This window comes from Globicephala melas, chromosome 7 (assembly GCF_963455315.2).
Source record: "Globicephala melas chromosome 7, mGloMel1.2, whole genome shotgun sequence".
In the NCBI taxonomy this organism is placed as follows: domain Eukaryota; kingdom Metazoa; phylum Chordata; class Mammalia; order Artiodactyla; family Delphinidae; genus Globicephala; species Globicephala melas.
In genome coordinates, this window is record NC_083320.1 from 108,466,279 (window position 1) to 108,479,497 (window position 13,219).

General features: G+C 65.9%; 1 protein-coding gene across 9 annotated transcripts in view; it reads right to left on the bottom strand.

Moving 5' to 3' along the window:
* Positions 1–932: 932 nt before the first annotated feature.
* The window catches only part of BIN1 (bridging integrator 1), a 55,303-nt gene continuing 43,016 nt past the window's right edge, over positions 933–13,219 (bottom strand). For 3 of the 9 annotated variants that reach the window (XM_030840428.2, XM_030840427.3, XM_060302574.1), the window contains 9 exons: positions 10,407–10,554; positions 9,031–9,159; positions 5,862–5,969; positions 5,288–5,311; positions 4,286–4,393; positions 3,444–3,533; positions 3,114–3,224; positions 2,766–2,867; positions 933–1,120 (listed from right to left, as the gene is read on the bottom strand). In XM_030840428.2, coding sequence (XP_030696288.1) covers positions 1,013–1,120; positions 2,766–2,867; positions 3,114–3,224; positions 3,444–3,533; positions 4,286–4,393; positions 5,288–5,311; positions 5,862–5,969; positions 9,031–9,159; positions 10,407–10,554 — 928 coding nt within the window. In that variant the 3' untranslated portion in view covers positions 933–1,012. The remainder of the gene's footprint in view (positions 1,121–2,765; positions 2,868–3,113; positions 3,225–3,443; positions 3,534–4,285; positions 4,394–5,287; positions 5,312–5,861; positions 5,970–9,030; positions 9,160–10,406; positions 10,555–13,219) is intronic. The other 6 variants (XM_030840419.2, XM_060302573.1, XM_030840425.2 and 3 more) reach the window with 3 other exon arrangements.

Consider the following 13,219-nt stretch of genomic DNA (forward strand, 5'->3'; position numbering starts at 1 on the left):
GGGCCAACTGCTCCGGTTCAGCCCCTGCCCCTACTCCCGCCCCTGTCCCACCACTCACCAGCAAAACCCCCAAATCCCTCGAGCCTGACTCCTCACCTGTGCAATGCTGCCCTGGTACCGCCCCCGAGTTCTCACACGCACTAAATAGGGTCACTGAGGGCGGCACCCAGCAGACTCCTGGGCACAGAGCTGGCTCTTCGAGCCCCTTGTCTGCCCTTCCCGTCACCTGGCCCCCATCTCCTGCATCCCCACCAACAGCCAGTGAAAACATCACGGAACAGGGCCGAAGCCCCTGCCGGGTCCGGGCCCAGATGAGCCCCAAAGGACGCGGAGGTCACGCACGGGCAGGGGTGCTGGTCAGGGCAGAGGGCCTGCTGGGTGGGCTGTTTCAGGACAAAAGCACAGATAATCGCGGCTGCACTGCATAGCAGACAGAAATGGAGGGACACACACACACACACACTTTGAGTACTTTTGTCATTTTTGTTTGTTTCATTTTGTTTTGAACACTAAGGTTTATTTTCAAACAGCACACAGACGTCTGCGGGGCAGGGCCAGGCCAGGCTGGTGTCTGGGCCCGAGGTCTCAGGGGACGCTGGACGCCACCCGCGGCAGCTGCCAGGAAAGGAGGGCCCCGGCCCGGGCGGCCGGCCCAAGCTTCAGGCAAGAGCGGTGCGCGGCGGCCCCCAGGACCCGCCCCGCGGCCGGGCACCCAGGCGGCGGCAGTGGCGCCACCCAGCGGGCGCGGGCGGGGGAGGCGGCCGGGAATTCAACTAGGGGATACAGCAGCTTCAGGAACACTGGCGATTCCGCCGGACTCGCCGAAACCAGGCTCTTTGGAAAACCACCTCATCTTTGGGAAGACACCTCCTGGCTTAGGTCTCTCCCCTCAATTTCCCTTTGCTTTTCAAAAGTTTAAAAACAAAAACGGAAAAAAAAAAAAAGAAACACACATTTTTCGGGAAAAGGTGCTGCTGTTCACGCATCCGCAGCACCACCAGCCGCTCTGCTCTCACTGCACCCTCGCGGTGAAGTTCTCGGGGAAGACGCCCCGGCACTTCTCCAGTTCCTTGTGCAGATTCCAGTCGCTCTCCTTCACACCCATGAGCCAGCCTTCATCCTGAGGGGAAGCCAGCGCGTTGCATGGGGCTGGGGGAGGACGACGTCCACCCCGACAGGGCGAGCCCTCCTTCTGGCCGCTCATTTCCTCTAGACCGTCACACCCGCCTTAAAGGACGCCTCCTCCAGGCAGCATTCCCTGCTCTTCTCTTGAGACCCAAACCGGGCCCCCCAGCCCAGGAGCCATCCCTCCCTGCAGCAGGTGCATTTAACTCTTTATTGTTTGGTGAGTCCTCAGGCGGGAAGGCAGCCTGACTGCTGCACTGGTCCAAACGCCTCTAAACGACTCCTTCAATCCCCCACCAAAGAGCTTCCCACCAGCTGGTGCCCACAGAGGCCACATCACCGAGGAGGACATTAACTGTTCTTCCGGCCTTCCACAAAAAATGCCAGAAAGTTATGCTGAGCACTGACCACTTGAAAGCTTCTAAAGTGACCTGAGGCCATCCCACCAAGCCCTCCGAGTCGAACCTGACCTTTGCTTTAATAGTGACCCCTCAGAAGGATCATCTACCCAAGCCGTGACAAGCCCTGACCCCTGGGCCTGCAGTGACCACACACCCCCTGCCATTGCTGCCCCTGCAGCGGGGCTATGCCTGGGACCCACCTGCAGGATTACCTGGCTTGTCCTAGACCCTGAGCCACACCCACCCACCCCAGATGGCTCCCACTGTGGGCTGGGAGGCCAGGAGTCTGCTCCTACAAACCCCACCTCCCCGGGGCTGGCCCCCCGGGGAGATCGGCGGGGACCTGGGGCTTTAGGAAAATGGGCTGATTCAGCGCCAGGCCCAGGAAATCCTTGTTACTCAAACCTCCCAGCCCACGGTGGCCTCAGTAAGTACCTACTGTCCTCAAGCCCCAGCCCAGGACGCCCCAGCCAGGTTGGCCTCACCCCAATCCAGCCCTCCTCCCACCCTCGGCCACTCTGACAATTACACCACAGGGACATGTTGGTGACTGAACGGACTAGAGTCCCACTAGGTCTCCTCTGCACTGTGGCTGCCACCTGGATACCCATGTGGGCAGCCCCACTGGACCGCCAGCACCCCACAAACAGGGGCTCCTGCTGCGGGGCCACAGCGACCTGAATAAAGCAGCCCATCCAGACCTGGGGGGGGAGGAGAGGGGGCAGTTCTGCTCAGCAAAGCCCACTCTGAGGCCCTTCACAGCAAGGAGAGGCCACAGCAGGAGAAGGGTCTGCGAGGCACAGGGTGAGGACCAGCTGGGGACAGGGCTGTGGACTCGGGGGTCTGTCACATGGGCAGGGAAGGGCGGGGCCAGCCTGGAGGGTGGCACCTGGGGCCAACAGGAGGCTGCAGAGCGGCGGGTGGGGGGCAGCCTGGGATGCGGTCCTGGAGGAGGGGGGCCCGGGTTGGGGGGGCCTGGAAGGGAGAAGGGGCCCAAGGAACTAGGATGCAGAGAATCGAGAGAAAGGCAGACAGAGGCTGAGGAAAGGAGGAAGCAAGAAGCAGGAAGTGAGAAACTGAGGGGGGCAGACAGGGTGAGAGCAGAAAAGGGGAACTGTGCCGGCCGCAGGGAAGGGAGGCGGAAGCAAAGGCGAGGCCGTGGGGAGAGGCCGCGGGTCGGCTGGCGTGGCTCTGCTGCCCCCTGCTGGCCGCGCCGCCTCCCTGCAGACCGGGCCTCACCTGCTCCTCTGGGTTCTGGAAGGGGATCACCAGCACCACGTCCCCAGCTTTGAGCTGCAGCTCGTCCGTGTCAGTGGCCGTGTAGTCGTGCTGGGCCTGCACCTGCAGAGGGTGGGGAGAGCTGACACCCTCTCCTCGGCAGCCTCTGTCCCACCTGCAGCCCCGTGGGCGCCGGGAGAAGGTGAAAGTAGCAGGAGCGGGGCTCGGAAGCCACCTCGCAGACTGGGGAGCAGAGGACGGGTAGTCGGGGAGGGACGGCTTTGGGCCCCCACATAGCCTCGGGCCCAGCGTCCTCCCCCCCCCGCCACGGAGGCAGCCGAAGGCTGCGGGTCAGCAGGCCAGGCTCACCTTGAACATGAACCCCGGGGGCAGGTCCAGGCGCCCTGCCCCGCTGCCGCCCTCCACAGTGCCGTTCACAGCTGCCGAGAAGGTCTCCACCACCAGCGCGGGGAGAGAGCTCTGGCGGGAGGGGGCGCAGGTTAGCGAGGGCGGGGAGTGGGTCCCGGAGGGCGGGGCCGCGCGGGCAGAGAAGGGGGTGTCTGTGCCCAATGCCACACCAGCCTGCCTCCAGGTTCCTCACCAGGAACCATGACCTGGACCAGCACAGAGCAAGACACGGGGCTAGGGAGACGCGGGCGGCGGGGAGAAAAGACAGGGCCTTGGTCCCTGTCATCTTACGGAGGCTGCTTCACTTGCTGCCGTCTCCCCGGGCTCCTGGGCTCCAACCGCAGGGTGGGTCCCACACGTCACCTCCGAGGCCTCTGCTGGCTGCAACATAAATGCCAGCATGGGGTCAGACACAGGATGGGGCGCTGAGACCGGGACAAGGAGAGGGGCCACGGAGAGCCAGTGCCTCTGCCTGGTACAGGGAGCCCCTCAAAGAAAGGCTCCGGGCACGGAAGCGGCTGGAGAAGGTGCTGGCAGACACACGGACCCCGAGTGACATGCTGCTGAGAAGCCCAGCGCAGGCCCCTGGCTGCCACCCCTGAGCCTCCCTCACAGGCCCTGCCCTCTAAGCCCAAGCCCTGGCCAAGCCTCGGCTTCCTGCCACCCGCCTGGTCCCGCTGGCCCCTCACAGGTGGCTCCCGTGGCGAGGGCCCAGGCAGGGCACCCCGGACGCTGCCCGGCTGCAGTCAGGCTGCAGCCACTTCTGAGCTCTGGGAGCAATCACTCGGCCCTCCCAGCCCCCACCTCCTCATCTGCAGGAGGAAATGTCTAGGTCAGGCTGCAGGTTAAAGAATTCTGGAGAGTGCCCACCATGGACCTGGAGGTGCTCGAGACATGCCTCCCTCCCACCGTGGGAGTCCTGAGCTGGGAAGCTGGGGCGGGGGTCGGCGAGCGGGTGAGGGGCTGACCTGACTGAGCCACAGCCCTGCCCCGGGGCCTCCTGGCTCAGGGCCCTAGCCTCACCCTCAGTCCCACGGTGACCTTGTCCGTCCTGTGCCCCCTCCTCCGGGCTCTTCCTCCATGCTAGACCCCCAGAGGCCGGGGGCGGGTGAGGGGCTGGCGGGGGCACTTACTTGGGCAGGCCCCGGCTCGGCCGTCTGGCTGGGCCAGGCCACGGCAAAGGTGCCCTCGGCAGCGCTGGGCTCCCTGGAAGGCAGGCTGCCAGCTGGACTCTCTGTGGGCTAGTGATGGGCCACCAGGGAGAACAGGGTGGGAGGGGCGGGGGGCGGGGGGGGGTGGGAGACAAGAGAAGAAGGTCGTGAGCAGCCCAGCGTGGGCCCACGGGAGCAGATGGGCACCTGCAGCCTGGCCGCCCCACGGGGCACAGACAGAGACTCCCCAGAGGGACACCTCCTCCCACCACTGCGCAGGGGACAGGAAGGTGTGAATGTGTCACACGCAGCTCAGCACATGGCTCTCTCTGGCCTCCTCCAGGGAAATACCCTGGAGCTTGCGAGCCCCGGAGCCTGGGCTGCAGGCGCCTTCTCGCCAGCCCCTCCTGGTCCTGCGGGAGCCGCGTCACCAGCTGTGGGGTATCCCGTGTCCTCCCTGAGGGCGTGGATGTCTGAGCCACCAGGTGATGGCAGCACCTGTCGGGCAGGCGCCTGGCCTCACTCTGTCTGTCCTGTTTCTCGAATCATCTCTCCCCCCTCCTCTGTCCCAGCAGCTCCCTGGTGCCACTGCCCTGTGGGGCCCCTGCTGACAGAAAGCTCCTCGGAGGCAAGGACCCTCCACCCCAGGGCCCCCCTACCCAGCAGGCCTTGGCCCAGCAGGGGGACACCCCATCCACCCTCGGGGACCAGTTGGTCACTGTCTACGCCACTCACAGGCCCTGACAACTGGGCTGCACCACGGGGGACTCTTCAGAGGCTAAGCTGAGGAGCCTTTTCCCACAGGGCCTGGCTGAAGGCCCAGTGTCTCCATGGGGGGGGGCGGGCGGGGGGGGAAGCAGACGAGCTGGAGGCCCGACAGCTCCCTGTGCGCGTGGGCACGGCCAGGCGTGCGTGTGCGTGTGCACCTGTGAACCAGCCAGGTGCAAGACGAGGCAGGGTGGGCACAGAGCAAACACAGCTTACCTCCCAGAGGTCCCACGGAATTGACTGAGCACAGCAGAGGGGAGAAGGACAGAGTTAGCACGGAGGTTAGAGGCGGCGGCAGGCAAGCAGTCCCCAGGGACCCCCACCCCGCACCCGTCCCAGGGCCCTCGAGCCCAGCAGGCACAGGGCAGGCAGAACAGAGCCGGGCTCTGCGGTCCCCAGAGCACCAAGTCCTGGACACCTTCCAGGCTACTGAGACCCCCAGGCCAGGGAGTGCCCGAACCCGGGGCTGCCACCACGAGAGGGGCAGGAGGGTGCTGAGATGGACCGTGTAAGCTGCCAGGTGAGTGTTCAGCTGACCTCGTCCCGAAGGTCCTCTTGCTGACCTGTGTCCGCCCTCTTCCCTTTCCCATGGTCAGGACCAGGGGAGGTGACAAGAGCTGGGGACCAGGGCTCCAGGGGAAGGGCAGTGAGTGGGCGGGGAGCCTGGTGACCCCAGGACCCCCAAAGGCCTGGGCCTAGATGGGCCCACATGGCCGGAGGGCAGACATGAACCCAGGCCCCGGGGCCCAGAGGCCGGTGGGCCCGTGGGCAGTGGTGGGCTCACACCAACCTGACCAGAGGGCGTGGGCGCCTTCACAGGGCTTGCCACAGGTGGGAGGGGGTCAAAGTCCAGGTCCAGCAGACTGGCCTGCTCCGAGAAAGGCCCCGGGGCCTCAAACTTGGCAACAGCGGCAGAGAAGGAAGGCAGTTAGTGCCAGGCTGTGAGCACTCCGCCAGGGCGGCACAGCAGGCCCCGCTCCCAGACACACCCACCAACACGAGGGCACGCCCCCCACCACACCCCCGGCACAAGCCCCGCCCACACGAGGACACACCTGGGGCGGGGCCAGCCGCCAGGCAGTCACCCGCCAGACCAAGGCCGAGCCCCCAACTGTCTCGCGTCTGTCCCATCCTGCAGGCCGAGGAGGCCTCCCCGGGCCTGCGCCCCCCAGCAGCAGCCCAGGCCAAGGCACGGGCTGGACAAGACCACACTCAGTCCCCCGGCTCCGAGGGCCCCTGGACGGGCACAGGCCTCCCCGTGCTGCCGCAGACTGAGAGGCAGTCCTGTGGTGACACCCACCACCAGCCAGCTCAGGGCCGAGCCAGCACACAGAGCCCAGGAGCCCCGTCGTAACGGAGGGGGCAGGGGGGTCCCCAACACCTGAGCACCCGTGTTCACACTGCACGTCCCTCCCCAGCCCCCCCACGTTTCCCATTCAGCGGGGCTGAGTGCAGCCCTGGGATGTGCATGTAACAGGAATGGCCCCAGGAGACGGGCCGCAGTGGCCCCGTCCACACTGTGAGAAGCCAGCCCCTCAGTAAGCTGGGCCAGACGATCGTGGAAGAAAAGGGTCTTTCCCAGAGCCACCCTGGAGGACAAGCCGCCTGGCACCAGTGCCCAGCGGACACGCTGCCTTCCTGGGAGGAGGGCTTGCTCCCCTGTGGCCCCATCTCACACAAGGGGCTTCCCCGGGGACAGGGAGGGCTATGCCTGCCCTGGCTCAGCCCAGGGTCCTCCCCTCAGGCAGGGCTGGGAGCGCCACAGCCCCGCAAGCCCAGGCCAGCCAGCTTCCCTCCCCACCCCCTTGATGGGGCCCAGAACTGACGGAACACACTCTCCAGCCCAAAGCACCTGAGGTCCTCCATTTAGAAGGACCCGAGACCTGGAAGCATGGGCAGAGGTCCCCAGGGGGGGCCTTCCCACCTGAGCTGCGGCCTGTGTGGGGAGACCCAACACCCGCAGTCCTGAGAAGGGCTGGTGCCGCCAGCGCACAGCTCAGGGGATGAGGCGCAGAGCGCAGAGGGCCCAGGCCCAAGCTCAGGGGACTCACTCCCGCCCCACACTCATCCCCAGCCACAGACTCTCCTTCAAGTCAAGCCCTGTCCAACGAGCCTGGGAGGAAGGTCACTGCCATCTCTAGGGGACCGAGTGTCCGGGAGGCCGCACAGGCTGGGCCTGGGTGCCCTCACCGGCTGCAGGCAGCATTTCTCTGCCCCTCACGGCCCCACCACCCACCCCTCTAAGAAGCCAGCCAGGCCCAGGCAGCCGCCGCCCCACCCACCAGACTCCAAGGGTACAGGGTCACCAGGCCAAGGGCAGACCACGCACTCTCTGCTCACCTCCCAGCAGGCCAGCCTCCCACCATGCAGGCCCGGAACCGGCCTCGGGGGCAGGCACGCAGGCTACTCACCACAGCCCAGCAGAGCAGCGCTGTCGGCACAGCAGCCTGGGGGGACCAGCCCACCCCAGCCCCATGCAAAGCACCCCGGCGAGCGCTCTCCAACCCCGCTGGGCGGGGCCCCGGCTCCGAGGAGTGGGCGGAAGGACAGACGGGAGGCATGCAGAGAGCACGGAGGGGCGCAAGGGCCACGCTCAACGGGCAGCCTGGCTGCAGGTGAGGCCCTCAATTCCTCACCTGTGAAGTGGGGACAGCCCCTCCCAGAGGGGACTGAAAACCGAACCAGGCCCCGTAGGTCAGCAGCTGGCTCCACCCCCTGCAGTGTCTACTAGCCCTCGAGTGCACCCCAAGGCGAAGGTAGGCTCCAGGCGGCAAGCGTCCCAGCCACAAGCTGCCCTGAGGCCGCGGTTCCCCAAGGCCTCGGGAGTGCCCGGGGCCAGCCTCAGCCAGGCTCTCCAGGAAGGCTCCCTCCCGGTCCCCCGAGGCAGGGCAACCCCCGCCCTCCCCCAGCCGCCCTGCCCTGAAAGTTCCTAGCTCCGACCCGAAGTCCTCCCATGGGGGCTTGAAGCCCACTCACCCCATGGTCCCTCATCGTGGAGAGGTCCTCCGCTCCTAACTGCCTCTCCCCCGACGTGCCAGCCCCAGCCCTGCCCCTCCCTGCAGGCCTCTGAGCTTGTGCAAAGGAGCCTGCACAAGGCAGGACCCGGAGACCCGGGCAGGACAAGCCCACAGCAGTGCTGCAACATGGGCCCAGCACAGCCTGGGACTAGCCAGCCTGCACGAATGGTGAGGCCCGGCGGGGACAGGGCAGCCCGGCTGTGAGGCCCGGAGGCCATGCTTGGAGTGGTCGGCGCACTGCGGCCTCTGTGAGCTGACCCGACCATGTGCGGCCCACCCCCCTGCCACCACAGTGACCTCGCCTGCTCCGCCCTCCCTCCGTCCCCCTGGGGATGGGCATTACGTGCCTCCTAGGGCATGGACAGCAGGAGCCGGGCTCTGCGGCCCAGCCACAGCCCCGGCTCCAAGTCGGGTCAGCAGCTCTGGGAGCTCAAGTCTCAGCGCCTTGCAGGTGTTCCCAACCCTGCGAGTCACCTCCTCACCGCCGCCCAAGCAGTGCTCTTCTGACGCGCACGGAACTCCCGGCAGATCCTGAGCCTGTCCCTCACCCGTCCTGACCTACACGCTCGCACGCTACCACCTCTGGCCAACGCACGGTGTCTGCTCGTAGGCAAACGTCACCTGCTCCAGGAAGCCTTCCCTGATTGGCCCAGGTCCTCCGTGCTCCCTGCCCCTTTTGGCCACAGCATCAATGGAACGGAGAGGCCACTGCGCAGCTGACGGTCTCTACTAGGACTGTTTGCCCGTGTCCCTAGGTCTGGCCACGTGCTCAGAGATGAGGGATGACGGGTGGAGAGACGGAGGGACGTGCGAGAGAGAGGCCCAGAGCCGACCCCTGCTCCTGAGGCAGAGGCACCGGGGGTGGGAGGGGGGGAAGGCCATGCGCACCCTGAAAGAGCGAGAGAAGGGAGAGAGAGCTGGGCCGCGGCGGCCGCGGCTGACCTGGGAGGGGGTGGTCACGCTGATCTCAGGGACAGTTGTGTCCTCAAACAGGCTGAGGGTCTGCTGCTGCTTGACCTCCGTGCACGGGGTGTGTTTGGGAGGCGGAGGGACCGGTGGGCCTTTCCGGAGCTGGGGGTCGGCAGCAGTTGGGGGGCCGCACAGCAGAGCGTGGGGGCCAGGGAGACAGACAGAGACAAAGCCACGTTAGTCACACCCCCAGCCGCCGAGGAGGACGAAACAAGGAGAGCCACTGCTCCCCGAGACACGGACACCGAGACCACAGGGGCCCCCGGGAGGGGCCGAAGCAGGCGGTCGGAAACCCTGTGCAGAGAGAGGGGAGGGCGGAGGGCGAGGGAGCGAAAGAAGAGAGAATAGGAGAGAACAGGACAGAAAAGAAGGAAAGGGCCTGCGGGGCCACCAGGGGCTGGCATCGGAGGATCTGGCCCTCACCGCCCTCGGGGGAGGCTGAGGAGAGAAACAGGAGCTGAGAGAGAGCCGGGCGTCCAGCCCCGGCCTCTGCTCCTGCACGCCCGGGCCCTCTGCCCACCCCAACCCCTGGAGGAGCTGCAGCCCAGCCTCTGGCCGTCACCCCCGAGGCCAGCACACAGCCAGGGCCCCGCAGAGGGCCACGCACCTGCCCACTCGGGGACCTCAGCAAGTCACCCCCCCGCCCAGGCCTGGGTTTCATCGCTTGTCGTTGGGGTGATAACAGCGTCTGCCTTACAGGCTGGTTGTGAGGACAATGAATGAAAATACAGAAAGGCTGGCGCGGGGTTCGGCCCCGAGCAAGTGCTCGAGTCAAGTGCAGGCTCTCAACACCCTCTTAGCGTCGCTCTCCTAATCAGCTGTCCAGCGGGCCAGGAGCCGAAGGGCCAGGGGACAGCCCAGCAGGGCTCAGATGGTCCTGCCTGGCGGACCCCACCCCTCCTTCCTCCCTTTGCAGCCCCTGGGGACGCTGCAGAAACCTGGAGAAAACTGACGGGGGGAGCGGGCTTCCCCCTCCCTCTCCCCTCACTGAGCCCCTCCTCGCGATGCCCCTTTCAGGGTCCCGCATGGCCCCCCGGCAAGGAAGAAGGCAAGGAAGAGGGGGAGGCAGCCAGCTGCACGGATCTGGATGCAGTCTCCCCTGGAGACTGTCTCGGGAGGAAAGGAAGACGGAGAAGGTCAAGCAGTCCAAAGGCCAGGGGAAAGGAGAGAAGGGGATGCTACAGCAGGTGCGGGTGGGGGGACACTTAAGGAGGAGACAGACGGTCACAGATGCCCCTGTGACCCTAGCAGGGGCCGGCAGGGACAGGGGACAGGGATGGAGGGGAACGGCGGCAGAGCAGGAGGCAGAGGAAGGAAGGGAGGGACAGGCCACCGAGACACGTTCCTACCTGAGACGGGGATTTGGGGAGGGCGGCCCCGGGGGTGGCCGCAGCAGCCGGCTCGGGCTCGTGGTTGACTCTAATCTCGGGGGTGGCGGCAGGGGAGCCATCAGGAGGAGGAGAGGGGCTCTTGTTCCCTTTCGCAGGGGCGTTGTCACTGCGGAGGCGAGACAAGAGAGGGGCCCGGATGCAGGGAGGCCGCGGCGTCCAGGAAGGTGTGCGTGTGACAGGGTGTGTGCATGTGCCAATGCCCCGGGGACCCGTGTGTGAAAATGTGCACGCACGTGTGTGTGTCCACGTAGATCCTGGGAAACTGAGGGTGCACGTGTGTGTCCAGACTCACTGGAAAAACGTGACGCCCACGTGTGCACAAGTGTGTGTCCCTGTGCACCCACGTGTGAAACTGCACATTCGTGTGCAGAAGGACAGGTGGAAATGAGGCGACACAGGCGTGAGTACTGGGAACAGGCAGGTGTCCGCAGCAGGGCCTGCCCTGGACACAGTGACAACCACACCCGGAGCTGAGGTCTGCGGGCCCCGGGGGGGAAGCTGAGATCTGCGGGGCCCCGGGGGCGGGGGGACCAGGGCGGGAGCCGGGAGCCGCCGCCAGGGGCCGGCCAGCCTCCCTCAGGCCTCCACCAGGTGCAGGGGCGCCGAGCCCCACAGCAGGAGAAAGCCACGCATCCTAGAAGCAAGGTGAGTCTCACCCCCACGCGTCACGCAGCAGCCTTTGCGCTCAGGGCGGCCCTGCTCCTCAGCCTGAGCCCACGGGCCTCTGGGCCAGCTTGCCTGCCGTCCACCCCTCACGCCAGCGCACAGCCAGCCCCGCTCCCCAGGCCCCGAGCCTTTGCTCCCACGGGTCCTCCCGGGGAACCCGGGGAACCGGCAGAGGCAACGGGCAGAGGGGGTAAATAAACGGGGGGGGGGGGGTCTTCACAGCGGGGACGAGAGGGTGAGGCCCCCAAGTCGAGTCTCCGTACCAACAAGGACAAACGGTGTGCAGGGCCCGCTACTGGGTGCAAAACAAAAATCTATGCTGTACTTGCCTAAAGAAACTCTAGAACAGTGCTGACTGAGACCAGCCACCAGCTACAGGTGGCTGTTTAAATTAAATAAACTAAAAATTCAGCTCCTCAGTCACCCTGGCTACATTTCCAGTGTTCGCCAGCCACATGAGGCAGGCGGCCACTGTGCTGGACCGGGCAGGTCTAGAAGGACAGACAGAAACTAGTGACCCCATCACCTGCCCGAGCATGGCGGGGGGCCAGACAATGGCACAGATGCGTGGGAGACTCGCTGGTTCCTTCTCACCTTTACTGAATGTGTTTTATGGGAACGTCTTTGCCTCCTTAAAGAATACACATACATCCAGCGTATGTACACACACGCACACACACAGAATTCCTACACACCGCGGGGCTACAGCAGCCCTCTCCCCGAGCCTCCGGACCTCCCTTCCTCCACTCCTGGTCAGGCCGCAGCCCAAGAGGAACGTGCTGAGGCGGTCTGCCCGCCCTCCGTTCCCACCGACACCCCTCTGCCCCCCAACACGCACACCACACACAGGAAGGCAAGTTAGGGGTTAGTGGCGCCCTCGGCAGGGCCAGGCGCATGCACAGGGGCCGGGGTGCTGGGCTCCGAGGCCCCCACCACACAGCACTCACTGCCGGTACCTGTTCTTCTTTCTGCGCAGCCGCGAGAACAGTTTAGTTTTCTTTCTGTGGGGACGGGCGGGACGTTGAGGCCTTTGTTTGGGGGAAATGCAGATGTGGGCCCGGCCTTTTCCCTTCCCTCATCGGCAGCCCCTCTGCTCAGAGGAGGGCTGAGAGCAGAAGCCCTCCTAACTGCCGGAGGCCGGGAAGAGGGCCCAGTCCTGCCCACGGCCCCGGCTGTCCCGTCCTGGGGCCCCCGCTGGCCTCCGTGTCCTGCCAGGCACGCTGAGGTGGTGCCCACGGAACAAGCAAAAATTGGATGCTGCCCTGAAGCAGGACCTGGCGGGCGGCAGGCGGCTCAGGCCGGGACAGCGCTGGCCACCCGCCCTGCCCGGGGTCCAGCCACAGGAGCTCTTGGGCCCAAGAAGGACCGGGGTCAGTAGGGGGCCCTGGGAGAGGTGGCAACCTGGCTGCCCGCTTTGCTGCAAAGGGGGCTCACGAGCCTCCAAGGCCCTTCCTCTCCCCTCAGACCAGCCCTTTCCCAAGGCGGCCTGGCCCCCGCTGCCTGCACTGCCTGGGTGGGCGGCGCCCTCCACCCTCCTCACCCATCCTGGACGCGCCACCATGACCCCCAGGCCAGGCGGTGACCTGGGAAACACGTTTTGGCCTTTATTGCCCCCAGGGCACCCTGTGGGCCGCCCCCTCCCTCACACATACTGTGTTTGCAGGGGACAAGAGGGACAGTGACGTTCACTGAATACTGACTGCCTTCCTCCTCCTAGGGGACACCCTAATTACCCCAAGAACCAGATGCAATCACCCGCCTTGTAGCCGAGGAGGGCGAGGTGCATCGCTGCTCTCCACACTGTGCTGCGATGCAGGGCAGCTCACGGACGGAAAGGAAGGGAAATCTCAGACTTGCCGTGGTTTCCCACGGGCCACAGCCGAGGCCCAGGAGTTTCCCCTCCTCCCTGGAGCTCTCCCCCCAGGAAGCAGGGCTCCCCTCTGGGCAGAGGGCAGGAACAAGGGCACCCCCACTCCCCGCCATCCGGGGCCTCGGATAAGGTTGGGACCAGGCCCCCGCTCTACGTGGAGGCTCCCTTCCCATTGGGCTGAATCATTTAGTCCCCGGGTCCACCTGCAAAGCTGCACAGATAGGGAAGCCAGGCC